General features: G+C 38.4%; 3 protein-coding genes across 3 annotated transcripts in view; 2 read left to right on the forward strand and 1 right to left on the reverse strand.

The window, feature by feature from the left end:
* tbck (TBC1 domain containing kinase) overlaps positions 1 to 5873 on the reverse strand; it is a 63211-nt gene extending 57338 nt beyond the window's left edge. The window contains exons 1-10 of the mRNA XM_051945179.1: positions 5721 to 5873; positions 5220 to 5424; positions 4257 to 4329; positions 3875 to 3989; positions 3686 to 3759; positions 1816 to 1957; positions 1613 to 1673; positions 1459 to 1520; positions 749 to 810; positions 344 to 492 (exon numbers count right to left, since the gene is read on the reverse strand). Coding sequence (XP_051801139.1) covers positions 344 to 492; positions 749 to 810; positions 1459 to 1520; positions 1613 to 1673; positions 1816 to 1957; positions 3686 to 3759; positions 3875 to 3989; positions 4257 to 4329; positions 5220 to 5412 — 931 coding nt within the window. The 5' untranslated portion in view covers positions 5413 to 5424; positions 5721 to 5873. The remainder of the gene's footprint in view (positions 1 to 343; positions 493 to 748; positions 811 to 1458; positions 1521 to 1612; positions 1674 to 1815; positions 1958 to 3685; positions 3760 to 3874; positions 3990 to 4256; positions 4330 to 5219; positions 5425 to 5720) is intronic.
* Positions 1 to 26796, forward strand: part of gstcd (glutathione S-transferase, C-terminal domain containing) — a 457968-nt gene that overhangs the window by 250488 nt on the left and 180684 nt on the right. The window lies entirely within an intron of this gene.
* Positions 16475 to 23261, forward strand: LOC110965087 (hydroperoxide isomerase ALOXE3-like). Its single transcript, XM_051945183.1, has 15 exons — positions 16475 to 16588; positions 16789 to 16957; positions 17246 to 17450; positions 17610 to 17691; positions 17954 to 18076; positions 18172 to 18275; positions 19093 to 19259; positions 19352 to 19495; positions 20042 to 20245; positions 20519 to 20605; positions 20697 to 20866; positions 21516 to 21637; positions 21784 to 21884; positions 22300 to 22470; positions 22607 to 23261. The coding sequence occupies exons 2-15, from the start codon at positions 16805 to 16807 to the stop codon at positions 22784 to 22786; spliced, it is 2013 nt and encodes a 670-aa protein (XP_051801143.1). The 5' UTR covers positions 16475 to 16588; positions 16789 to 16804; the 3' UTR covers positions 22787 to 23261.

Below are 26796 nucleotides of genomic sequence, written 5' to 3' on the forward strand. Positions count from 1 at the left end.
TATTTTTTGCTTAGAAAGACGGACTACACCTTCAAGAACTGAAAAAGATGATTTGATCAAATGTTTTTTAGAATATCAAATGGAAGATTTCTTGTATATATAACCCTTTCAAATTCGAATAAGAAGTTAAAGTCAATACTAAACACTGTACCGACTATATTATGAATATTGATGCGAGCATGTTTAACTGCAGCTGCTTAAAGAGAATAAATTCTTCTTTAAGACAGTGTATTTTGCATGTTTCTAGTCAAAAGGAAAAAGGTTTGACATGTGGTCTGTGTGTATGTTGTGTAATATATGTCTGTGTGAGCTGCATATTCATTGGTGTGTATTTGGAGGAGACCTTTGCAAAGGTCACTGATGTCATCTGGGAGCTCCAGATGTGCACAGCGCAGGGAAGAGGAGAACAGGCTCACAGGCTTTTGGAAGGGCGTATAGTGACAGGAGATTCCACTAAATACAGGATCTCCAAGCAGCTCTGCAGGGGTTGGCCTGAGGATGCAGAAAAGGCAAAAACATAATGATTAGAATGGCAAAACATCTACAAGCAAGCATCCCGTTAAGCTCATTTAAGAAATCATATTAAAGATTTACTTTTATAGAGCCATTAAAGTGCATAAATTGCATTTGTTTCTCTGACATACATGCTACCAGACTATTTCATAACCTCAATGAACAATGAATTTTAGAAATTAAATGGCAAATGTTCCTTTAACAGGACATGATATCCAACAGAAACTGCATTTACCTTTTAGATGGAAGAAAGGTCAAACATTTTCTTAATAACTCGAGAACATTCTCAGGCAGTTCCTGTGAACATTAGGTAAATATTTATTATTAGCTACGGCACACACAGGTCCTTTGTATGCATACAATAATTCCATATAGTCAAGAAATATTAGGAAGTGTAATTGAATACATTTTTAAAAAATAATTCAATCTTAAAAGGACCAAATAATGTTTCTATGCCATGTGACTGCTGACGTACAAACCCTCGAACAAATAATAAATATCTAAAAGCAAATGTAAGGATTTGCTATCAACCAAATCAATATTTATATATTTATTTTTTCAAAAAATGTGAAGCCCAATTGTCCTCCACTTCTGGAATGACCCATAAAATAATTTCATCAATTACACAATAAAACTCCTGAGCAGTTTGAGAAATTCAAATCCCCCCTTAAAATTCTAGAAAAAGATGTTATTTATCATTAGTATGATCTGGGTGGGCAAACAGACATTGTAGGTGAAAAAGCAGGGGAATCAGTTTTATATTCTTAGAAATATATTCTGTTGACACAGACATCAAAAACTTCAAAATATTTAATGTTAACATAATATTGTGAGAACAATATTTACAGTTACAGCAAAATTGTTATTTTGTCTAAAACATAAAAATGACTGAGAAATAAAAAATGCTAATGGTTAACATTGTGTAGCCGCTGATATTAGGTTTACCTTAATGGTATCCAAGCAACCGTGCTCCTCAGCAAGGACAGTGACGATGTCATCCATGCAACCTGAGAATGACAAACAGCATCACAGCATAAGCCTGGCTGAGCTTAAGAGCATGTTGCTCAGTACTTAGAATAATTACGTCCTTTTCACTCACCCAAGGTTAAAATGAATTTCAACCTCTCACTTATCTCTATATTCTGCAGGAGTCGTCTGCCCTGTAATTGAATCACTGCATTAGATTTTAAGGGAGAATGATTCATGCAGCATGAATTAAATCAAAATTCTAAAAAAAATAATAATAATAATCCTGTGTGAATGCTATCTTTGTATATGAACAGGTGTATGAAGGATTCTTACTGCACACAATTCAAAGAGCAAAACCCCGAGGGACCAGACGTCAGTCTTGGGTCCCGAGGGCAGAGGAGCTTCATCACGTGAAGGATCACTGGGGTGGAAGGAGCCCTGAGCGATCACTTCTGGCGCAAGGTATGATGGGTAGCTGAGGTGACAGTGACAGAGCAGATAAGCATATGACTTTGTCAGCCTCTAAATAACACTTATAGTTGAAACTCAGCGTTGGCCTGTAAATGAAATTGAGCTGATCAACAACTCAGGAACGAGACATGACTTCATATTTTTTTCATCCCTTCCTTTCCATTTTATGTACAAGATATTCTCCAAACTACACAATTATGCTATCCATCCATCCATTATCTATACACTGATGCATACATCTTGAATGCCGTGGACTTCTTCCTGCTGCATTGCTTGAAACTTTCAGAAACTGGCTGCAGGTTTGGGGGCTGACTTCCATTTCTACCAACAAATGGTCCAACTATCTATTCATCCATTATCTATACACCACTTAATCCTCATTAGGGTCTTAGGGGGGCTGGAGTCTATCCCAGCTGATTTAGGGTGAAGGCAGAGGACTACGGTGGCCGACAGGTGCAAACGCGCTGCAAATGGCAAAAGCGCTGCAAACACAGAAATGATCCAAAACCAAAAACTCACAAACACAATAAAACACATGCAAGAAAAAAATGCTCCAAGAGAAACATGCTGCAATAACAGAAACGATGCAGAAGCAAAGACTTTAAGAGAGAAACGCTGAAAATTCAATCCACAGCGGAAGTGCACCAGACACGAAGAAGAAAAAGAAGGCGTGCAATTTCTTTCAGTGTGAAAAGGTACATTTTCCTTTATGTTTTATGTTTTCTTCTTCTCCTTCTTCTTCTTCTTCGTGTCTGGTGCACTTCCGTTGTGGATTGAATTTGCAGCGTTTTTCTCTTGCGGTTGTTTTGGGGGTTTGTGTGTGTTTCTATATATTTGCAGCATTTTTCGTTTGCATCTGTTTTGTGATTTTGTAAGTCTTTGCTTCTGTGTCGTTTCTGTGATTGCAGCATGTTTCTCTTGCAGCATTTTTTTTCTTGCATGTGTTTGTGAGTTTTTGGTTTTGGATCATTTCTGAGTTTGCAGCGCTATTGTTGTTTGCAGCGCTATTGCTGTTTGCAGCGCGTTTGCACCTGTCGGCCACCGTAGAGGACACCTGGACAGGTCACCAGTCTATCACAGGGCTACACATACGGACAAACAATCACACTACAGACAGTTTAGAGTTAGCAATGAACCTCAGCATGTATTTGGACTGTGGGAGGAAGCTGGAGTACCCGGAGAAAACCCACAGATGCACAGGGAGAACATGCAAACTTCATGCAGAAAGGCAGGGACATGAAATGGGGATCTTCTAGCTGCAAGGTGAAAGTGGTAAACTAGCCCTACAAAATTATGCTATGTAAAGTCAAATATGGTTCAAATTATTGTCATTAAATGACGTTTCAGCAGCTGCTCCTCAGAACAACCTGCATCACTGTTTGACAGTTAGATTCTTTTCATTCATTCTCCTGCCAGATGTTTTATTGAAAGTCGTGGGTATGTGCCATCACTCCTCTTTTCAATCTGCAAAAGGATATTAACCAGAGGGACTTGGTAAAACACAAAACTCTTTGGATTAGGATGAAAGTCCAGCCATTTGTTACAGCTCCTCCAGCAGGAGGCTACTTTGATGCCACCACATCCTGGTTTCTGTGCAAAGGTTGGTCTAGTATGCATCAATGTTGTGGTCAATTGTTGGATTATCAATTGACTGAGAACAAATAGATACAAGTGAACCGGTGACCCTTTACAGACATCTAACTGTGATGAATGAGGAGAAAAAAAGACATACCCAATGGGGAAATCCACATCTGCTCCATGATCAGTCATGTGATAAAGGCCAAACTTTGCCAGTTTGACATTCCCCTACAAAAACAAAATCCGTCTTAGAGTGACAGGATTACAAACGATTTTTTATCCTCTGGTAATTAAACGATAATTCAAACATTCATAAAACAGCTCCGTTTGACGGAAAAATTACCTTGCAGTCCATGAGCACGTTGTGTGCGCTGAGGGCTCTGTGCACCAAACCGTGTTTATTCATGAACTCCAGACCTTCAAGAACCTCGTAGGCTATTTGCAGCACCTTTTCCGAGCTAAGACAAACACAGTTTTTGTAAGTAATGTAGTGGCTGCATCAGACAAAAGATGCGTGGATGAAATAATCGACATTTCCAAAACTAATATTAGAAACTCCAATGGTTTTATCCTCATGCAGGAGATGCAACATTAATGCATAAAGTTTACTCTGCCCATCGTATGCAGATATCAACAGAACAAGTTTTAAAGTTAACTGGGAGAGAAAACAACAATATGTTTGTCACATATCACGAGTTAATAAGAACTTTTAATGGTAATTTCACCTGGCTGGCTTTCCTTGTTTCTGGAAATCACTCAGACTCTTCTCATAGTGTTCTGCAACAACAATCAGTCGTTCTACGCAACAAGGAGGAGGAAAAAAAAAACACAAAAACATATGCAAGTGAGTTATCAAAATCTGTAACAATCTATTATGAGAAAGCATGTACAGCTAAGATAAATCTAAGACATCTAAGATAAATGAGATATTTTGGTGAATGCTCTTTTACACTGATGTATTTATTTTGTCAAGATTTAGAAAACAAATGATTAAAAATTGTAACACGTCCAGTGTCCAAGACAATAGTCCTGAAAAACAAACTGCGCCTCTGTGAAGGTTTTTCGCACGGTCACTGTCATTTTGAATTTTTCAAATCTTATCATAGCTATGCAGAAGAAATACTGACAAACACCAAGAGGAGACAACACATTACAAGGATTCTTAAATCCCCGCACTCGCTTCTTCTTAAATATAAAATCGAATTATTCTACTAGTTGTCTATAAGTCTCTGAACCATGTGAGCCCAAAATATATCAGAGATAAGTTTGCTGAGTACAAGACTAGAATGTCTCTCAGATTCCTTTATTCAATTCTTGCTTTTCAGCTGTATTTTCTATATTTTGCTTTACATGTTTTCATTTTAAGTTTTGTCTGTAAAGCCCATTGAAAGACCTCTGTGTGTGATAAGGTTCTATATAACAAAACTTGCCTGCTGGAAGAGTCACATGCTTTAGGGAAAGAGTTTGTGGAGTTCATTCACTAAAATAGTTACTTTATGTGTGACTTTTGCAAGTACTAAGCTTCATATAATCTTCCAATCACAATGATTATGAATTCAAAACAACAGACCAGCAGCATAAAACAACATGAAGAAAAGCTATCACTAGTTTAGAAATGTAATAAAGATCAAAGAATGAAGACACTTCTATACTGACTGCCTGATGAGGTGCAAAACAGAAAATCATACCATGCTTCCCTCTTGAAATGTCCACATACTGGCAGAGTCTGGGGTGAGTGACGGTCTTAAGGATCTGGAACCGTCCCAGGATCTTGATGGAGTTTGGGGTAAGAGGGAGGCCGTTACTCCCACAGACATCATGTGGGAGAGCTGAGGCAAAGAAGGTGAAAGCCCCCAGCTGGGCATCCTTAAGTGGCCTCATTGTGCAGCCGGCCTGAAGCACAGACAATGGGACATAATAATGACATGCTAAAACATAAAAATAAAAGAAAACATTTCATGTATTAACAACCAATTTCTCATTCACTCTGCATCAATAACTGATATAAAGACTATCATTAGAGCAAATAGGTTAGCACTGACATAATAATTACAAGACATATACGCCATATATTGCAATAATTCCGTAAACAAGAGACACAGTGCGAGTGTGTAATGAGGCTGCAGCTAAAATATAAAAACAACCGTCTACCGGTACGCAGAGGAAACCAATGATGTAGTGTTCGTTACCTCTCAACATGCGTCTCCTCGCGCTTAATGAGGAGGCTGCAAGCTCATAGCCACAGAATGGACCTGAAATGCTTGTTATTAAAATATGTTTGAAATGAATTCGTCTCCTGTCTCTGAGATTTGACGGGAACAGCTGAGTGAACGTGACCGATGACGTCATCTCTGTGCGACAAAGTTCTGAGGGTACTTTCGAACGGCAAACCAATAGTTATGGAATTTAAATAAATACGTGAAAATAAAAATCTTCGAAAAAATATTTCTTGAAATTCTTTTTTATTTTTTTGACGAAGTAGTTTATTTTCCCAAAAATTATATACAGGCAATTGCCGTTGACGCCGAAAAGTGCGCCTGCCTCCTCTCCGGATGTCGCTATGGTTTATTTTTTTATTTATTTTTTATTTTTTTATTGAAACAAAGCAGCATCAACAGTCGTACAAGAGGTACGAAGAGTAACAAAAAAGACGTACAAGATAGAAAGAAAAAAGAGTAAAAAAAAAAAAAAAGGTAACAAAATAAAAGGAGTCTGTCCGCATGAATGTTCAGTGGGCTAGGGGTTGTCCATGAGTCCGACATCCTCAACCATACCAAAAAGCTTCACAGCAGTCCGCCCTTTCATATGCTTCAATGATGAGAAGAATAGAGACGTCTCTTTATGAAACACACCAAAAATGGGTCTACATTTCAGAAATCTACATTTGTGTAAGAAAAATGTCCCTAATATTACAATGACATTCCCTAACATGTCTAGCAAAAAGTTATTAATTACAAATCCATACAAAATATTTTCACATTCAAAAGCAGGAATTGGTACATAGTTAGATAACCAGTGATGTACATCATCCCAAAAAGCTTTAGAATACATACATTCATAGAATAAGTGATCTGTAGTTTCAGTGTGCTCATTACAAAAGGAGCAGTTACTATTCTCAAAACCAAATCGTTTGCTTAAAAAATCAGCTAAGGGATAAATTCTATTCATAATTTTGAAATGATTTTCTTTCATTTTGGGGGCAATAGGAAATTTGAAGAATTTAGATTTGAGCATCGTTTTTGGAGAAAAAATTTAGAATTGAGTTTCTTGATGATGGGTTTGGGAAAATTACTTTATTGAATATATTTCTAAGAACAAAGTTGGTAAGTTTGGAATCATTTAGCCTATAACCATTCAGCATGAGCGATGGGAGATTTGCCTGAATTTTGTTTTTATGCAAATCTGATGCCATTAACAAGACTGCCTGAGGTATTGCTTTAATTACTTGGTTATATTGGCGTTTGTCAGTTATATTAAATTTGGTACTGAAATTTTCAAAAGTTAGCATTTTTCCAGAGCAGTCCAGTAAATGCATCACAGACCAGATTCCTTTATCAAACCAATTTTGTTGAAATATAGATTTGTGTTCATGTAGAACATATCTACAGTTCCAAAATGGGGTCATGTGGGGACTGAAATTGTGCTTGTAAATTAATCTCCAGTATAATAGAGTCTGCTGATGAAATGAAGAAATTTTGATTGGGAGCTTATTTAGGTCATAATCGCATTTAGGTAGGAACTCGATTCCTCCTAATTTTGTGAAAATTTCATTTGAGATGTGAAACCAGAATTGTTTGGGTTGTTTAAGAAAGTGTCTCAACCAGTTTATTTTGATGGTTCCATTAATACATTCAAAGTCTATGGCTTTTACACCACCCTCCTCATATTCCTTAACCATAGTACCTTTTTTAATGTAATGTGTTTTCCCTTTCCAAATGAAGTTAAACATAGTTTGATTAATTGCTTTGATAGCATCTTTAGGTATGGATAAGGAATAAGCGGGGTAAATGAATCTGGAAATGCATTCCATTTCAGTGAGAAAAGTTCTTCCTATGATAGAGATGTCTCTCTGAGACCATGAATTTAGATGAGTTTTAGATTTTTCTACACAGTTCCATATATTAAGCTTGGATAATTGGTCGTTATCTTTAGTGATATATACACCCAAGTATTTCATTGTTGTCTTTACAGGAATGTGATGAATGGCTGACAGATCGCAATCATGAATAGGTAATAATTCACATTTACTAAAGTTTAATTTTAAACCAGAAGCCTTAGAGAAAAAATTAACAGAATCAAGGATTTTTGGTAGTTGATCAGAGTTTTTCATGAATATGGCTGTATCATCAGTCAATTGACTGATGGTTAGTTGTTTCCCTAGAATATTTAATTTGTCAAAATCAGATTTTTTCATTAGAATCGATAGCATCTCAGCTGCTGCAATGAATAATAAGGGCGAGATAGGGCAGCCCTGCTTTATTCCCTTATTAACTGAAAATCTTGGGGAAGTGCCCTGTGGTAGTATTACGGTGCTGTTAGTGTCCGTATATATCAATTTGACGAAATCTATAAAGTAATTTCCAAAACCTAGCATTTCTAGTGTTTTAAACATGAATTGGTGCTCTAACATTTCAAAAGCTTTAAAGAAATCTAGAAATAAAATAAAACCGTTGTCGTTAATTAAATCCTTGTAGTCAGTCAAGTCAAGAATAAGTCGTATATTGTTGTGAATCGAACCTCCCTTAATGAATCCAGATTGAGTTTCTGATATAATGTCAGCGATACCTATTTTAAGTCCATTGGCAAATATATGAGTTAACATTTTGTAATCGTTGTTCAATAGAGTGATTGGTCCAAGGTTGTCAATTAGTTTTGGATCCTTACCAGGTTTGGGGATTAAGGTAATAACACCTTGTCTCATAGTATTTGGTCAAATTAAAGTCATTAAAATCTCTTTTAGCAGATTGAAAAATAAGTCTTTTAGATTAACCCAGAAGTGTCTGTAAACAGTAGTTGTTAAGCCGTCAGAGTCTGGTGATTTATCGAGTGATAAGCATTTTAGAGCTTTTTCAACTTCATCCATTTGAATCTCTGCGTCACAGATTTTTCTAAAACACTCATCAACCTTAGGTATTTGTTCAGCAATAGACTCAAAAAACTTGTCTGCGTCACTTTGTGAATAGGAGGAAGAGTACAGTTGGCTATAAAATTGAAAGATTTCTTTGGAGATCTTAATAGGATCATTACATTCTTCACCATCGATTACTAAAGTTTTGATTGTATTTCTTTCTTGTCTTCTTTTTTCTAGTCTGCAGAAATATGCTGAGCTTCTCTCTCCTTCCTCAATCCACTTTGCTCTGGACCTGATATAGGCTCCTTTGGCTTTGTTGATGTAAATGTTGTCCAAGGACGAGTGCAGTAAGATTAATTTTTGTTTTTCTTGTTCACTCAAAGAATGTTTATTGCAAGTATTATGAATTTCTTGTATAATATCAATTTCTTTTTGTTTATTGGCTCGGTTTATAATTTGGCTATGAGATATGGATATCTGACGTATTTTATATTTTAGAAATTCCCATTTTTCACTGTAAGATTGAAGCGCAGTATCTTTGGAGATATATTCTATAGTTCTTATTACATCCTGACAGTAGTGTTCATTTTTTAAAAGATTTGAATTAAATTTCCAATAGCCTTTATTCCTCCTACTAGCATTTATCGGGGAAATAGTTAATTTAACCATACAATGATCTGTAAGCGGTGCAGCAGTAATTGAGCAGTTGATATTAAGAGCAGGTGTAAATTCAGAAACAAGCCAAAAGTCTAATCTGGATTTGATGGTTCCATCTGGTTTGAACCATGTAAAGATTTGTTTGCCTGGATTTTGTATTCACCATATGTCATTTAGTTGGAAATCATTACAGAATTGTGACAAAGTGCAATTAAATTGATGATTTTGAAATCTTGAGGGCTGCCTGTCAAGCCATTCATCCATTACCATATTGTAATCTCCACCTAGAATAATTTTACTGTTAATATAAGTTTGAGATAGTTCTGTGAGTATGTTAGTTAGTTCTGTAATCAATTGTTTATTCTGGTTGAGGTTATTATAACCATAAAGGTTTCCTAGAATCAAGAATTGGTTGCTTGTTTCAAAAATGCAAATTGTCCAGTGACCTGAAGAATCCTTTTTTGTAGAAATAACTTTTCCGTGAAAGTTATGTAGGAGTATGGCGACCCCTGCCGACCTATTTGTGCCATGACTAAAGTATATTTTTTCACCCTATTGGTTGGACCATATTTTCTCATCTGTGTCATTGCTGTGGGTTTCCTGAATTAAATAGCAATGTGCTTTTTCATTTTTGAGAAATAAAAACGTAGCTTTTCTCTTAATAGAGTCTCTCAAACCCCTAACATTTAGCGAAACAGAAGAAAAAGTTGCATTGAACAAAGACATAAATAAAGGATAGAGTAATAAAAGAAAAAATGTTTAGTGAGTTTTGGGTGTTAAGTATAGAGTAATGAGCCCCTTGAATAAATTGTCTGGTAAGTTGTTATTAACTCATAACTGTAATTTTAATTTCCATATAATGTAGCAATAGCTTACATGTTATGTTTTTCCTATAGCATTGAAAAAATAGAAATAAATTCTGCAGAGAATGTAAACTTTGTAATATAAGAAAGTGACAGTTCAACGTAAATTGACCTTTATATATTTACCTGGGAAAGGTAGTAGAAACATAGTGCAACCAAGTGTGAACAGTTTTAAAGGATAGGTGTTGTAAAAGTGCAACTCTCAAAAGAATGTATTTTAACCTTGAGAACATGTCCATAAGAACTTTGCTAACTAGTAATAACAGTCTAGCCCAAACTTAATTGAGCCAATATTTTATATTTCAACTTTTTTTCCATCGATGTATCCCACATGGCCCCTGAACCAGACACTTTTCCCATCAGTGCGGGCTTGATCCATCTTTGGCCATGCTGCAGCTCGGGCCTCCCTGTCAGCTTTGCAGAAGTCTTGTTTGAATCTTATTCCGGCTTCTTTGCAGAATTTTGAATTTTTGGTCATCCTCCAAAATTCCTCACGATGGTATCGCATGACAAACTGGATAATCACCTGGCGGTTTCTTCCATTCTCTCGTTTTCCTTGGCGATGAACGCTGTCAACAATGGTTCCCATGGTGGCTGCCCACTGCGGTGCGAGTTGTGACAGAATGTGGACAACCTCCTCACGTATTTGTTCGTCGTCTTTTTCCTTTATTCCGTGTATCTTGAGATTCCACCGCCTCTTGTACCTTTCCAACTCAGTGACCCTCTCTTTTAGCTCCTTGTTTTCTTGAACAAGTCCGGGGATGTCTTTATCAAACCTCTGTATTTTGTTTTGGCATTCCTTTATATCAGCGGTGTTTATTTCAACAAGCCGAGTGATGCTAGCTACCATGGTGGCGGTTTCTCTTAGCTGTATCCCGAAACCATCCACTTTATTGGTTAGCTTAGCAATAGCTTCAATCAGGTTATCGTAGGACTGTTCTTGAGCTGTCTTCATCCTAGCCAGTGGTGGTGCACCCGTTTTTGTTGGAGTGGCAGGTGGGTTCTTTCTCTTACCAGCAAGGCTTGCAGAAGTGTCCATCGGAACGTAATCGTGATCTGTAGTAGCAGCATTAGCAGTTAGCTTAGGGCTAGCGCTCAGTTTCCCGCCGGACATCGTTTTTAGCTTCAAATGAGTTTACCGGGGCAGTTTCTTGCGTTTGAGCACAACAGACAACTATACCTTTCTTGCAGTTGCTGTTCTGCAAATATTTTCAGTCTGAGTATGAGTTAATGTTCAAATTTCGGGGCTGAGGAGTGCAGGCTTAGAAGAGCGAGCTGATCACTGCCGCCATCCCCCTGTCGCTATGGTTGGTGCCATAGACATGTACACATGTGGGGTCAAAAAGATAAGTCAGAACATGAGCTCAGTGAGTCCTATGATTACTCAGTGACTACCAGAGAACTGCAATCAGCGCTATGTATCAAAATCTTCACCATCTGGCACTGGTGAAGATTTTCTGTCATGTTCTTCGCTGACAGTAGTTTCAGTTCTGCAAACTGAGAAAATAAACATCTTGTCTCAGGGGTCCGGTTTTGCATGATAAAACACACTGCACAACCTGTTTGTCAGGGATAAAGTTGACCACTGTTGTGAAATAATTAACAGCAGAAAGCAGCATTCTATGACTGTATGGTCAGTAATGAACACAGTGAGGAAATAACACATTTTTCTACTATTATTTCATATATTATTGGGCGATTGATGTTTATAGTGATCTATTGCTACATTATTCTGGGGCTCCAAGAAAGCAATTAGTCCAACTGAAGAGAGAAGTCATGTTGGATATGCATCAGTCCCGTGTTGGAGAACACGACCTTTGAAATGCTATGTAGGCTGTCCTATATATTGCTATCTTTCTTTGAGAATGGCTGGATTTTTTTCAAATGTTTTTATTGATTTTTTCCATTAATGGGAAGGGTACAGAGATATACCAAGACGTTACAGATGTACAACAGTGGTCATCCTTTCAACGTATTAAACCCTGTTACAGTTGAATATGTATATGCTTCAATATGTAAGGTGTCTATATGAAGTGAAAAAAGGCTGCCAGATTTTGTGAAAGCCCCGTTCAAGGGAGAATCAGATTTTTCTCAAGTCTCTCGCATTGTAAAATTTCTTAGGTGGAGATGAATGAGTCAATTTAAGGAGAATGTGAATCCTGGCAAGCAAGGTGGTAAGAACAACAATGTGTTGTGAGGATTTGGACCAACCAAGTGCCAGGGACAATCCAAAAACAGAGACGAGAGGGTCAAGGTTCACTGTACAACAGAAGACCTTGCATAACATATCAAAATTGCCATGCCAAAATTAGTGTTTGGGGCTTGACCAAAACATGTGCATGAGGTCAGCCGGGGAGAGTTTCCGTTTGTTGCAGGAACCAGCTCTTTCCGAAGAAATCTTGACCAATCTAGCATTGGAGAAGTGGCTCTTGTGTAAGATCTTACACTGTAGGAGTTTGTGTCTGGTGCATGTAGAGAATGTATGAACAAGATTGAGTGCATGATCCCATTGTTCATCAAAGATTGTGATCCTGAGGTCCTGGTCCCAGACAACCCTCAGGGAAGTCGGGTTCATCCTAACAATTGAATCAAATAAGACTGAAGTTTTAGGATTACTAGGATTATTGTGTTCTTTTGAGTAGGAGAAAGGAATCCATCAGGGTCTCTGGGGGGGCGAGTCATTTTCTTTTTTAAAATAAAACTACTAATATGGTGGATGGGATTTGGATGAGGGAGCTTCTGATTGGGACTTGTGAAAATTTGATGAGAAGTGTCCTAATATACTCTCTCATAAAACATAGTTGTCTCTCTAAATGTGGTACAGTAAAATGTATAAATGTGTCTGAAATGTTTGAGTACCAATATAACCAAAGGAGTCTACTGCAAGTGCAGGTTTCAGCTTTGCATGAACTTTTATAACTTACTTATTTAGAGAGTCAAATATTCATCATATGGGTTTGGAACATGTAAAATAGCCACACACAGTCTTGCAGGCTTTTTTTAAAAAAAAGTTACTGTACTTTTGTTTGGGTTTTAGGGCAGCAACTCAGGTTCACTGAAATGCTAAATAAAGTCTTTGTGAAGAAGCAATTCTGTAACTCCTTTTCTGGACTAATAAATATCTCTGGTCATCTGGCTCTGAGCTTTTCACTGCTGAGTGAACTGAAGATTGCTCAGTTGACCAATGGAGTTAGCTGGGTCAATATATAATTGAGGGCCTTTTGAAGTCCATGGCAGAGCTTTGGCATTTAACCTACTCGCCATGCAGCTGGCCTCTCTAATCCCTCCCTGTTTTGTAAATGGCTTCTACACTGTGTCGCAAAATTCACAGATAACACTGTTAGCATTTCTCCTCCATTAGCCTATCAGTGAACAAAAGTAGCAAGCTGCTGGTTAACTTTCATAATCAAGATTTATTAGAGTATTTGGACACAACCATCAGTGCCCTCAGTGTTCTCACATTTTAGGCCTAAAGTCATTTCAGGGCCTGTGACAGATCTGTAAGAATGTCTGGCCGGGCACACCCGATGGCCTCTGGAGGATGGAATCCCAGGTGTTACACTGTGTAGACCACCTCGAGACGGTTCATGGAATTATTGGCCCATTTCGTGATCTCAATGGCCTCTTTAATCCACCTCTAGTGCTTGTTGGTCTCCAATGTCGTGATTTTGCCCTTATCCCAGTCCATAATTGGTTGTTTCTCTTGCAGTGGTCCGTGATGGCTGAATTTTTGTTTTCCTGATCTGCTTTTTCTTCTAGTGTTCTTGTGAGTCGTTCTGGTGCCTCTTTTTCGCGTTCTGTCTGGTATTGCTTTTTTCTTGTACTGAATGCTCTTCCTGTTTCTCCTATGTATGTTTTCTTGCATGATCTACACAGTATTTCATATATGACATTATGTAACAGGGTCAGTCATTCAGCAGTGATTTCTTATTTAGAAAATGGACACTACTGTTCAAAGGTTTGGAGTCACTTAGAAATGTCTATTTTTTTAAAGCATTTTCTTTCAATGAAAATCACATTAAATTAATCAGAAATACAGTCTCGACATTGTCAATGTGGTAAATGTCTGTTCAAGCTGATTTTTAATGGAATATCTCCATAGGGGTACAGAGGAACATTTCCAGCAGCCATCACTCCTGTGTTCTAATGCTACATTGTGTTAGCTAATGGTGTTGAAAGGCTAATGGATGATTAGAAAACTCTTGTGCAATTATGTTAGCACATGAATAAGAGTGTGAGTTTTCATGGAAACATGAAATTGTCTAGGTGACCCAAACTTTTAAACGGTAGTGTGTATATCTAATAAACAAAAGCATTGTATCATCACATAGTTCAGCATGTTGAATTCTCAGACAGCTCTGTTCATAGTGAAGAATCACAAATTGCCAGACAGAAGTTCAGAAAAAGTGGCAGAATCAATCAATCAAACTTTAATGAATTCTTATTTGTTGGAAAGTTTAATTTTGCTTTCTAAATGATTCATTCAATCTGAACCTTAGTTGATATCCCATTTGTCAATCAAACATTGCGTGGCACAAGTGAAGTTCTGTTAATAGTCAGTTTTCTTAATTACTGTTGTGTGTGAAATCATCTTTTTTCAGGTTTCATAAGTTTTGAGGTCAGATTTCCTCATTTTGTGTCACCATCTAAAGGGCAAATATTGCACAACGCAGTTCAGAGAGAGATCACAATGAGAGCAACATCATTTCAGCCTAACGGTATATTCTGTCAGTAACTACTTCCTCAGACTTCCAGATGCCAATTTTGCTTTTACATCTCTAGTTAATGTCTTTATTAGATTAAATATTAGATACAAAAAATGTCAGACAGCATATCAGCAGCTATTTTATCAGTGACCCTTCAAGTTTCAATTCAATCCAGACAGTTCTATTTTTTTCTTTTGTGTGAAATGATCAGTTGTCCTGTTAATTTTGACATTTCTTCCCCACACTTTCTTTATTGTCTGTATCAACTCTGATGCTGAAATAACTGTCCCTTGATGGCATTGCCTAAGGTGCTTCCTGTTAGCTGGAACTTTCATTGTGTAATTTCTCATTTCTCAATTTCTATAGAAGTTCAGATTAACTCAGTGACATTGCAACACTTGATTCTTTACAGCTGCTATGTTTTGTGGAAGCTTTAAAATCAAAGCACAAAAGTAACAAATGTTTGTGTGAGACAATAAAAATATCAGTGATTTGTGCATTTGGTGATAAGTCCTGTTCACATTTACAATGTTGAAAAGTCATAGTATTCTAATAATAACTAAGAAAAGCACGCCGAGATCGCAGTACTCCATCAAGGCTGCTCATTCCTTGTATCATTTCCGACGGATAAGTCCTGATAAGTCCTCAGTGTTGGATTTGTAGTAGGATTGCAAGCAGCTGGCAGCCATAGGCGTCAGTTTAGGGGGGGACGGTGGTGATGTGTGTGTGTGTGTGTCGTCGTCCCCCCCCCCCACACACACACACACACACACACACACTTTTTGTCAGGGATCATTTTGTCTCCAACACATTCAAATTCTTCACATGTAAGCCGTTGTAAACCCAGTTATTTTCAGCAGTATAGAAAATTCCGATGCTCCTGAACGCACCATCCGCACTCGGCCGAGAGTTGCACAGACACGCAGCACACCTTCGTGAGGTTAAAAAAAAACATGCGGATGCTAAATTTGCGCCCGTGCCAAGTGGAAGCTCCGACCAGAGGCGTGCAGGGGCAAAATTTCGGCCCGGGAGAATTAGTACTATAGTGGCCCACAGACCCCTCTACCCACATGTACTGATAGCTCCAACAGGGTGATCCTCTGCCTATGATGTGGTGGTTGTGAGTTCAAACCCAACCTGTGGCATTTTGCCGCCGTTCTTCGACATTTTCTCAAAGTGCTGTGGTCTCCATCCCCCCCACTTTTAAAAACAAACTGACGCCCTTGCTGGCAGCTGACCTAGTGTTCACTTGTTCCCTGAAAATTTCATCCAAATCTGTTGATCTGTGTTTAATTAATGTTGCGCACAGACGGAATAGCAGACAAATGTACACATCAGCAGAATTAGAGATAGCATCCCGCCAAATAATCAATAAAACAAGAGAAAACGTAAAAAAAAAAAAAGGTATAATAAAAATAGAACATTAAAACTAATTAAAGCTATAAGTAAACTTCACATAAAAGCAAGTCTATGAAAGTGGGTTTTAAGAAGTGATTTAGAAAAAGTTAGTGGCTCTGCATGCCTTATCTCTTCATCTGTACTGGATGAACTGGTGCTGCTTTCAAACTTGAGTGTTTTGCCATGTCTTCCTTTCTTTTGTTGTTTTCAGGTGCAATCGTTGATCATATGTGTCCAGCATTCCTTCACAGAGCTGCTGTCTGGACACTCCTACCAAGCTGTGTGTATAAGAAGAGAAATCAGTGGTGATAAGGTTGAACAACTGGGCACTTCTTCAAAGGAACATCCTCTTACTGGCAGAGGTAGGTCAGATGCTTATTGAAAGGAATTCAATTAGCAATGATTGGACTGCAATGAATCATTCAATATATATTTGCTATGATGTCTTTGACCATTGTTATTTTTATTGTTATATCAGATATCATTAAGTTTTTGGACACCCCGGTTCATCTGATGATCACAGAATGGTGATTGTAATATTCTCTCTTTATTATGATTCCAGACTTTGAAGCTGGAAAATGGTGGATTATTCAGTGACCGTACACACCGGCTATCTTGCCGGAGGCAGCACTATCAACAAGATCAACATTAAACTGGTGGGCACAGATGGAGAGAGTGACCACGAATGGCTCAAGCCCTGGAAAGGAGCTTTAACCTTCTTGAGGGGACAAGTAAGTTCAGAATATGCATCTCCATGTTTAAATCTGCCACATGCTTCCTCAGCTTTGCACAGATTGTAGGCACAATAAATACCGATTTAGAGAACGAGATGATTAACTTAGACCCATGTGTAACAACAGGAAATGTCCATCAAGTGTTCTCAAAGCTCATCATTTAATCAGGGTGATCGTATTGCAGCATTTTTATTTTGCAACCCGCTTTTTTACAACTGATTACAAACACACTTGATCTTGATCTCTTGCAGTTAAGTTCTTGTATTCTGTCATTGTTTCATCTAGAGCTCGCACTTTAACGTGTCCTGCCCCACCTCCCTTGGAAAGCTGCTGCTGATCGAACTAGACAAGCAGAATCTCCTGAAGGTGACAGAGGACGCTTGGTTCGCTTCCAAAGTGGAAGTGAAATCCCCAGAAGGAGACACCTACAACTTTCCCATCTACCGCTGGATCAGTGACAACGAAGTGCACCAATTCAGGGAGGGAACAGGTTTGTGGAAACTCGTAATATTCTGTGCTCCGACCACAGAAGATATGAAACAAACACAGGCTCTGCAAACTAGACAATAAGGATTCTCGAGCAAATTCATCCCATCATACAGTATTAGTCAACAGTTCTAAATCTGGTTCTTTTGTTTTTCCTTTAAAGCTCTGAGAGTCTTTGACGACACCCATCATCTTGGCAGGTTCAGTCGACAGCAGGAGCTGAAGCAGCGAGAGGAAGACTATCGGTGAGAGCTCAGAGTTTGCACACATTTTAGTAAATACGCACCTGAAAACTAACAGACTCCTCTACCATCAGTTGAATATGTGTTCATGATACATCATGATAAATGAACCACAATTTAACATTGTTCTGCCAGGATTTATTTAAATCTATCAAACCACAAACTATGTTGTGAAAATGCAAGCATATATTGTTGTAGTCTAACTTAAAACTGCAGATACATTCCAATCCAGTCTCACCACTCTGCTCTTCTTTGTTTTTCCCAGCTGGCATGTATATGCGGAGGGAATACCCCACTGCATTAAGACCGAAGACCCTTTATCATTGCCTCGTGAGGTCCGCTTCTCTTTCACCAAGAAAACAGAGTTTGACTTCACAGCATCCGCAGGGTGAAGCCCTCATCTGTCTGCTTATTTATCTATTTGGGTACTTATTGAAATGATCTAAAGCACTATAATGAACTTGCTGTGTTTTTTCTGTCTAGAATGGCAGCGCTGGGGCTGAAAGGATTGACAGATTCTGTGGAGCCGTGGACTCGTATTGATGACATCGGTCAGGTGTTTCTCCTCAGACGGACTCCAATATCAGGTACTTTAATATCATGGTAGGTTATTGGATTACTGTATACAATGTGTGTAGTAGCATGTATTTAACTACCTCCAAAAAAGTATGGCAGTTTTTAGTCCCAAAAAAGCTGTTAGATTTTACTGATTACTGTCCATGGGCTGCACAGTGGCCTTGCAGCGAGAAGATCCCCGGTTCTGCCTGGGGTTTCTATGTTCTCCCTGTGCATGCATGGGTTTTCTCTGAGTGCTCCGGCTTCCTTTCACAGTCCAAAAACATGCTGAGGTTAATTGGTAGTTCTAAATTGTCCGTAGGTGTGAATATGAGTGTGATTGTTTGTCTCTATGTGTAGTCCTGTGATAGACTGGTGACCTGTCCAGGATGTCTTCTGCCTTCACCCTAAGTCAGCTCGGTTAGACTCCAGCCACCTGAGATCCTAATGAGGATTAAGGGGTGCATAGATGATGGATGGATGAACTGTCCATTCATTTCTTGCTCAATTTGTAAAATATGGAATATTGGCTTTTGGAAAATTTGCTCCAAAGAAGGTATTTTTTATTATGAAACTTGTGCTATGCTTTTATAAAATGTGAAGAAAATGTAAATGTATCAAAACAGATCCAGGTCTTACAATATATAGAAGACTAACTGTAGTAGATTTCATGTAATCAAGACTTTGGCTGGCAACAACATATGTGTAAGACACTGAATTCTGTGTAACCAGTTTATTTTCCACCAGTTTACATAATGCAGTCAAAAGGTACGGTAATAACAGTGACAGAGTAGATTTTACATCACAAAGTTTTGAACACCACAACAATAAATCTTGCTAATTTTCCAGAGTATACTCAAGAACACTGGAAGGAGGATGCTTTCTTCGGCTATCAGTATCTAAATGGTGTCAACCCCATTATGATCCAACGCTGTAAAGTCCTGCCCGGTAACTTTCCTGTTACTGAAGACAAGATCTTCCTCCACGGTCACTGTAAACTGACTGATGAAATGCAGGTGATTGTCTCCTACTCCTAGTTCATTTCAGTAAGAGATGCATGTCTTATCAAAGTCAAAATGTTTCTCATTCTTATGGAAATTCCCAACAGAAAGGCAACATATATCTGTGTGACTACAAGCATTTGGATGGACTGGAAGCAAACCCCGTCAATGGGAAGAAGCAGTACTTGATGGCTCCCCTCGTTCTGCTCCAGAAAACTCCTGATGATAAGCTGATGCCAATTGCCATTCAGGTGAAAAATGCACTCAAATGCAAATAATGCTAAAGTTTTATGTTATAGTATTGATTAAGGCAGCTTTTATTCAATTCATAAGATGTAGGTTCCCAGTGTGACTGTAGAAATCCACCTGACTACCTTAAAACAGACACTAGCATCATCTGCATGGCCAGTAGTGTATCTAGATAGCAGCTTTGAATTTTTTCTGCAAGGAAAGCAAGTTCATTATTTTCTGAATGAGGCTGAGCCCTGTGACCCCTAGCTTTTAGTGACCCCTGTGGCCTTGACCTTGATCTGCTGACCTCTGACTCCACAACTGAGCAGGGGACCTTAGACCGATCTTCAGTGCCGAGTTTGATTATCCTGACTTCAGCACTTGCAGAGATATCTGAACGGACATACACACCCACCCACACACACACAAACACACACATGCATACTTACCCAGCCAGCCAGCCAGATACCGAAGCGAATGCAGTAACCCCACTGACGTACACGTCAGGCGTGGTTAATGACTCCACATGACTTGAATGAAGCACATCTTTTGTCCTTCACCTGCAGCTGAAGCAGAATCCAGCAGATGACAACCCGATCTTTTATCCTACTGACTCTGAGTACGACTGGCTGATGGCAAAGATTTTTGTGAGAAGTGCGGATTTCAGTGAGCATCAGCTCAACGTTCACCTGCTGCGCACTCACTTGCTGGCTGAAGTCTTTGCAGTGTCGCTGCTGCGCAATGTGCCCATGATCCATCCTCTGTACAAGGTAACTGCAGCTGATGAACCACAGAGCTTTGGTGTGCATTTATTCACTCTACTGAATGGTGTAGAAGCATCGAGATTCATTAGTTTGTTACCAATAAATCACTTTATTTGTTCATAATAGATGGTTGATGGCACAGTCGTGAAACAGGATAAAAAACAACAACACATAAACAGCAAATATGTATATAAAATTCCAAATAAATTCCTGATAAAACAGAATGCACAAACTACAACTCCAGTTTACTGTGTTACTAACAGATTCCTCTTTCTACAGCTTCTCATCCCTCACACTCGCTACACTCTGCAGATCAACTACTTAGCTCGGCTTCGTCTAATATCTGAGAGTGGATTTTTCACTCAGGTACGACAAGACCAACACCGTCAATAGAGCATTACTTAAACAATGTATTTAAGATTTGTAGAACATTTGTCTGACTGCGATTTGACTCTAGTTTGCAGCTTCTGGTGGAGAGGCTTTGGTGACGATCCTGAAAAGATCTCTGTCTGAGATTACCTACACCTCCCTCTGTATGCCAGATGACATTGCAGAGCGTGGCGTGGAGGATGTGCCGAACTACTACTACAGAGACGATGGACTCAAGCTATGGGACGCCGTCTACAAGTACAGTAGAGAATTTTCATGTTGTATGATCCTGATAACTAAAATAGCGATGCAAAAACACAGATATTTTGGATACTTTAGTCGCTATAGAATAAATACATCTTGTTAGGGATTGTTTACATTCAGAAGCCATGGAGGACACTAAAAGAAGAACGAAGTGAAACACTTTTATTCGTGTGCTAACATAATTGCACAAGGGTTTTCTATCATCAGTTAGTCTTTCAACACCATTAGCTAACACAATGTAGTATTAGAACACAGGAGTGAAGGTTGCTTCCTCTGTACCCCTATGGAGATATTCCATTAAAAATCAGCTGTTTCCAGCTAGAACAGTCATGTACCACATTGACAATGTCTGGACTGTATTTCTGATTTATTTCATGTTATCTTTATTTAAAAAATGTCTTTCTGTAAAAAAAGACATCTAAGTATCTAAGTGATTCCTAACTGTTGAACAGTAGAATAGTGTAGTATACTCTCTCTCTCTCTCTCTCTCTCTATATATATATATATATATATATATATATATATATATACATTCTGAATAAATGTAGGAATAAAAATCATTTCCTATTCTTACAGAATGTAACAAGTAAAATAAAATTCAACTCGGAGAGTGTTTTACAGAACATATTCCTGTTCCTCAAAGGTTTGTGGAGGGGATCCTTGGCCACTACTACAAGAGTGATGCTGAGGTCCAGCAAGACACTGAACTGCAGAAGTGGACTTCAGACATTTTTGAACATGGATTCCTGTCCCAACCAAACACAGGTGGGCTTTCAAGGAGAATGTAAACTTTATGATGACAATGGTGCTTTATGTGAAGATCATACAATATCACAGTCATGCATAAATGAAACTTTAAATTGGTTACCTGAACATGTTGAAGTCATACTGTTAATTCTTCTCATTATCAGGGATTCCACAGAGCCTCACCACTGTACCTGAGATGGTCAAGTTTGTTACCATGGCAATCTTCACGGGTTCCGGCCAGCACTCAGCTGTGAACACTGGACAGGTGAGTCCTCGTGATATACTGAGATGACTGGTGAACATATTTCACAGTGTTTTGTGGAATGATTTGATGGCTTTATACATATACATATACATATACATATATATATATATATTCAGGTATTCGTCTTTAAACAGAGGTTTTGGACAGACAGAATTGTTGACATGATGATGGAACACCACGGTTATTAGAGTTCATCCTGAGTTAGTGATGACAATCCACGGTTGATGAGTCATTTCTGTCAAAACTGTCAATGTCAGATTCACTGGATTCATCTTCTGGGATCCGTGAATGTCTTTTTGAACAGAAATGAGCAAATAAAAACATCATCAATGCTAAAAAAAATATATAGACAGAATTAAACATCAATCACATGCTACATCCCTTCAGTTCTTCATCACTTATTAATTCCTTGCAGTATGACTACGGTGGCTGGATGCCCAACACACCCGTCTCCCTGCAACTTCCCCCACCCACCACAAAGGGGACGACAAGCGAGGCCACGATGCTGCAGACGCTCCCTGATGTTAACACAACAGCTCAGGGAATGGCAGTCATGTGGCTACTCAGCAAGCAGTCCAGCGACTTCGTAAGTGAACTTGACTCAATGAAAAATGCTGTCATTTATTTACAAGTTTCTGCACACTATAACATCAAGAGTCTGTGTTTGATAAACACTGAAACATTATTGGAAGAGAAGCTGATTGTTTGATTGGTCTCATCAGGTTCCTCTTGGCCAGTACCCCGAGGAACATTTCAGTGAAGAGGTTCCCTGCAAGATGATACAAAACTTTCAAGGAGAGCTTGAAGTGTTGAGTGCAGCCATCAAAGTCAGAAACAAGGGTCTGGAGGTGCCATACAAATACATGGATCCAAAAGAGGTAGAAAATAGTGTGACCATTTAAGCAGTAGAAGGTGTGACCTCCTGTGAAAATTCATACTAAAGAAAAAGGCCACAGAGGAAGAACTGTATGTTGTCATTTTAACTGATACTAAGCCACTGTTTGTGATCCTTGCATGCTGATGTTTGTTTTGTAGGCAGGCTCATAGATTTAGCTGTAATGAAAAAGGATTGCTTCACTTCATAATCCTGAATCCTCTTCTTAGTTGATCACTGAATTTGCTTTCTGAATCTGCAGCATTAAGAAGTGTTATTGTAAGGTTGGTTTTTGTTGTGAAAAACTTTTCATTTTATTAGTGCTGGGCAACGATTACAACTTTTTATCACAATTAATTGCATTGTTATGCGTAAAATTAAATAATGAATTTAGAAGCACTGTATTCTACACTTTTACTTTAAAAAATACTGCTATATGAACAAAAATGAAATCTCATCTGGTTTGCAAACACTTCAAGCAAATAAAGTGCTTTTTAACAGCAGTATTCCCATATTTCTTGTAAATCTCAACCTAAACAATGTAATCAAATCAAAGCTATTTACCACTGCAAGGGCATTCACGTTTTATCTGGTTTGTTACAGAAAAACAAGTTACCCTCAGAGTCCACGTCCAGAGCCACGATCATAACATTATAACGGGAACATTTCCAGCAACAGCAAGTTCAAATTTATACATCTGTATTCTTATTTTTCTCTGAACAGGAACCAGCAGAAACATTTTTCTCTTTTCAGGGAGCAGCAGAAACAGTCTATGTTCAGTAGCAGCCGCCCCTGTTAATAACGTGAAGTGGTGGAACACAAAAAAGAACACAGCTGAGACTGACTGTGCAGAAGACTGTTTAGTCTGTGAAGTTCATATTTGTACTTCTTTGTTGTTGTTGTTTTTTTTTTTTAAAGCTTTAATATACAGGACAGTGGAGAGTGACAGGAAATGTAGGGAGAAGAGCAAATGACCGTGGGTCGGACTCAAACCCATCACCGCTGTTTCGAGGGCGGTAGTCCTGGTTTATATCGTAACACAAAAAAAGCCTTCCAGTGATGCAGGTTGAGGCTCACACGTTCCGTCATTCGTTGCAATCCTAAGAATGTTCCTCAGACCGACATCTTCCACAAAGCTAAACAGAATGCAGTCTATAGCTAGCTACCTTTCTGTGGCATTTCTTAGCTTGTTTTACTTTATCTCAATTTCTCCCACATGCTGCATCCAAGCAGTCAGTCCAAGTGTCACGATGACACCCATCCCAAGTCCTGATCAGCATCCAGGTCTGGAAATTATTTGCAAATTTCTTCATTTTTAAATATATGGAACTTTATTTGCATTTTTAAATACAAAACTGCAGAAAACTTGTGACAGAAGAAATTATAATATTGTCAGTATAATCAACTGAGTTAGTTTCACGGTGATATTAGTTCAAATTTTACCTGAAATTTTAATCCCGAATCTGTGATTTTACTGAATTTTCTTTTATATTTTACAGGTTTTTTCACTTTATTTCTGAAATACCCAGAAGTATCAGTAAAATTACAAAAAAAGACTGAATAACCAGAAAAAATCCCATTTGTTAAAGAAATGTTTTAAGAAAAAATTGGCATGAAAACATACTTTTGCAAAATTCATTGTGATTGCACTTTAAAAAAAATTAACATATGATGTGATCTGCTATTCTGAACTGTAAAAACAAAATTACAGAACTGTTTCTTCATTACAAACATTCAGAAATGGTGTCCTGAATCCATATGTATTGAATGCTACTCAAAACAAATACTGACAGTTACAACACAGCCAAAAAGGAGACATGAACATCTACAAAGACACATAAAAACAACAGGAACACAAAACAATAAAAAGTCACACAAAATGTCCAGAAAGATTAAAATTATTGGAAACAGGTGCAAAATCTATGCAAACTGAAAGAAAACAACAGCAAAGATACTAAAAAAAGACAAGCAACTATAAATACACAAAAAAACAGCAGGAAGTGACACAAAACAATCACAAAAAGACAAAACAATAAAAAAGAAGAAAAAATAAACACAAACAGATGCAAAACCAAACCAAGTAAACACTGAGATCACTTAAAAACTAGTATGAAAATGGCAGAGCTCTGAGTCTGTTATCAGTCTGCAGCTGTTTATTAAAATAAAGAGTTTCAGTTTTTGTTTGTGTCACTTCCTGTCCGAATCAACACTCTCTGTTTGGACCTTCACCTGTCATGTGACTCACCTGAGCGGCTGCCCTGATTGGTTCTGGCACTGAACTGAGGTTGGTGACTCTCGGGAGACGCAGCAGGTTTGTGTCACGGAGAGTTTCTGGTTTTGTCTTTGGTCTTCAATGAAGCTGCAGCCAGAAAACAGGAAACATGAAGAACATTTTAACAGTTCTGTCTGATAATAAAGTTCTAATAAATCTGACTCAGATCTGAAGCTTCTTATCTCAGGAACATCAGACCAATGTTTGAAATAAATACATGAGAAAATTTTTGAAGGCAAATTAAGCCTCATACGTTGTTAATTAAACATGAAGCAGTTTGTAACTCTGCACATAGAACACCAACATATAGACCTCTATGAACATCTAGACCAATATGAACATCTAGACCTGTATGAACACCAACAACTAGACCTCTATGAACACCAACATTTAGACCTCTATGAACATCTAGACCTCTGTGAACACCAACATCTAGACCTCTATGAACACCAACATCTAGACCTCTATGAACATCTAGACCTCTGTGAACACCAACATCTAGACCTCTGTGAACACATCAACGAGACCTCTGTGAACACCAACATCTAGACCTCTATGAACACCAACATCTAGACCTCTGTGAACACCAACATCTAGACCTCTATGAACACCAACATCTAGACCTCTATGAACATCTAGACCTCTGTGAACACCAACATCTAGACCTCTGTGAACACCAACATCTAGATCTCTATGAACACCAACATCTAGACCTCTATGAACACCGACAGCTAGACCTCTATGAACACCAACAGCTAGACCTCTATGAACACCAACATCTAGACCTCTAAGAACATCCAGACCTCTATGAACATCCAGACCCCTGTGAACATCTGGACCTCTATGAACATCTAGACCTCTGTGAACACCAACATCTAGACCTCTATGAACATCTAGACCTCTATGAACACCAGATTGTTTCCTACTAATGAGTCCACATAACATTTAGTCAAATTATCTAAAAACTAGAACCTTGTCTGTTCAAACTTTCACATCTAGACCTCTGTGAACACCAACATCTAGATCTCTATGAACACCAACATCTAGACCTCTATGAACATCCAGACCTCTATGAACATCTGGACCTCTATGAACACCAACATCTAGACCTCTATGAACATCTAGACCTCTGTGAACACCAACATCTAGACCTCTATGAACACCAACATCTAGACCTCTATGAACATCTAGACCTCTGTGAACACCAACATCTAGACCTCTGTGAACACCAGCATCTAGATCTCTATGAACGCCAACATCTAGACCTCTATGAACACCAACAGCTAGACCTCTATGAACACCAACATCTAGACCTCTATGAACATCTAGACCTCTGTGAACACCAACATCTAGACCTCTGTGAACACCAACATCTAGATCTCTATGAACACCAACATCTAGACCTCTATGAACATCTAGACCTCTATGAACACCAACATCTAGACCTCTATGAACATCTAGACCTCTGTGAACATCTAGACCTCTATGAACATCTAGACCTCTATGAACACCAACATCTAGACCTCTATCAACATCTAGACCTCTATGAGCATCTAGACCTCTGTGAACATCTAGACCTCTATGAACATCTAGACCTCTATGAACACCAACATCTAGACCTCTATGAACACCAGGTTATGTTTCCTACTAATGAGTCCACATCAACATTTAGTCAAATTATCTAAAAACTAGAACCTTGTCTGTTCAAACTTTCCACACATCAGATTCTACTGATGTTTGAGCCTCAAAAAGTTGTTGAAATCTCG

Source organism: Acanthochromis polyacanthus, chromosome 3 (assembly GCF_021347895.1).
Source record: "Acanthochromis polyacanthus isolate Apoly-LR-REF ecotype Palm Island chromosome 3, KAUST_Apoly_ChrSc, whole genome shotgun sequence".
NCBI lineage: Eukaryota > Metazoa > Chordata > Actinopteri > Pomacentridae > Acanthochromis > Acanthochromis polyacanthus.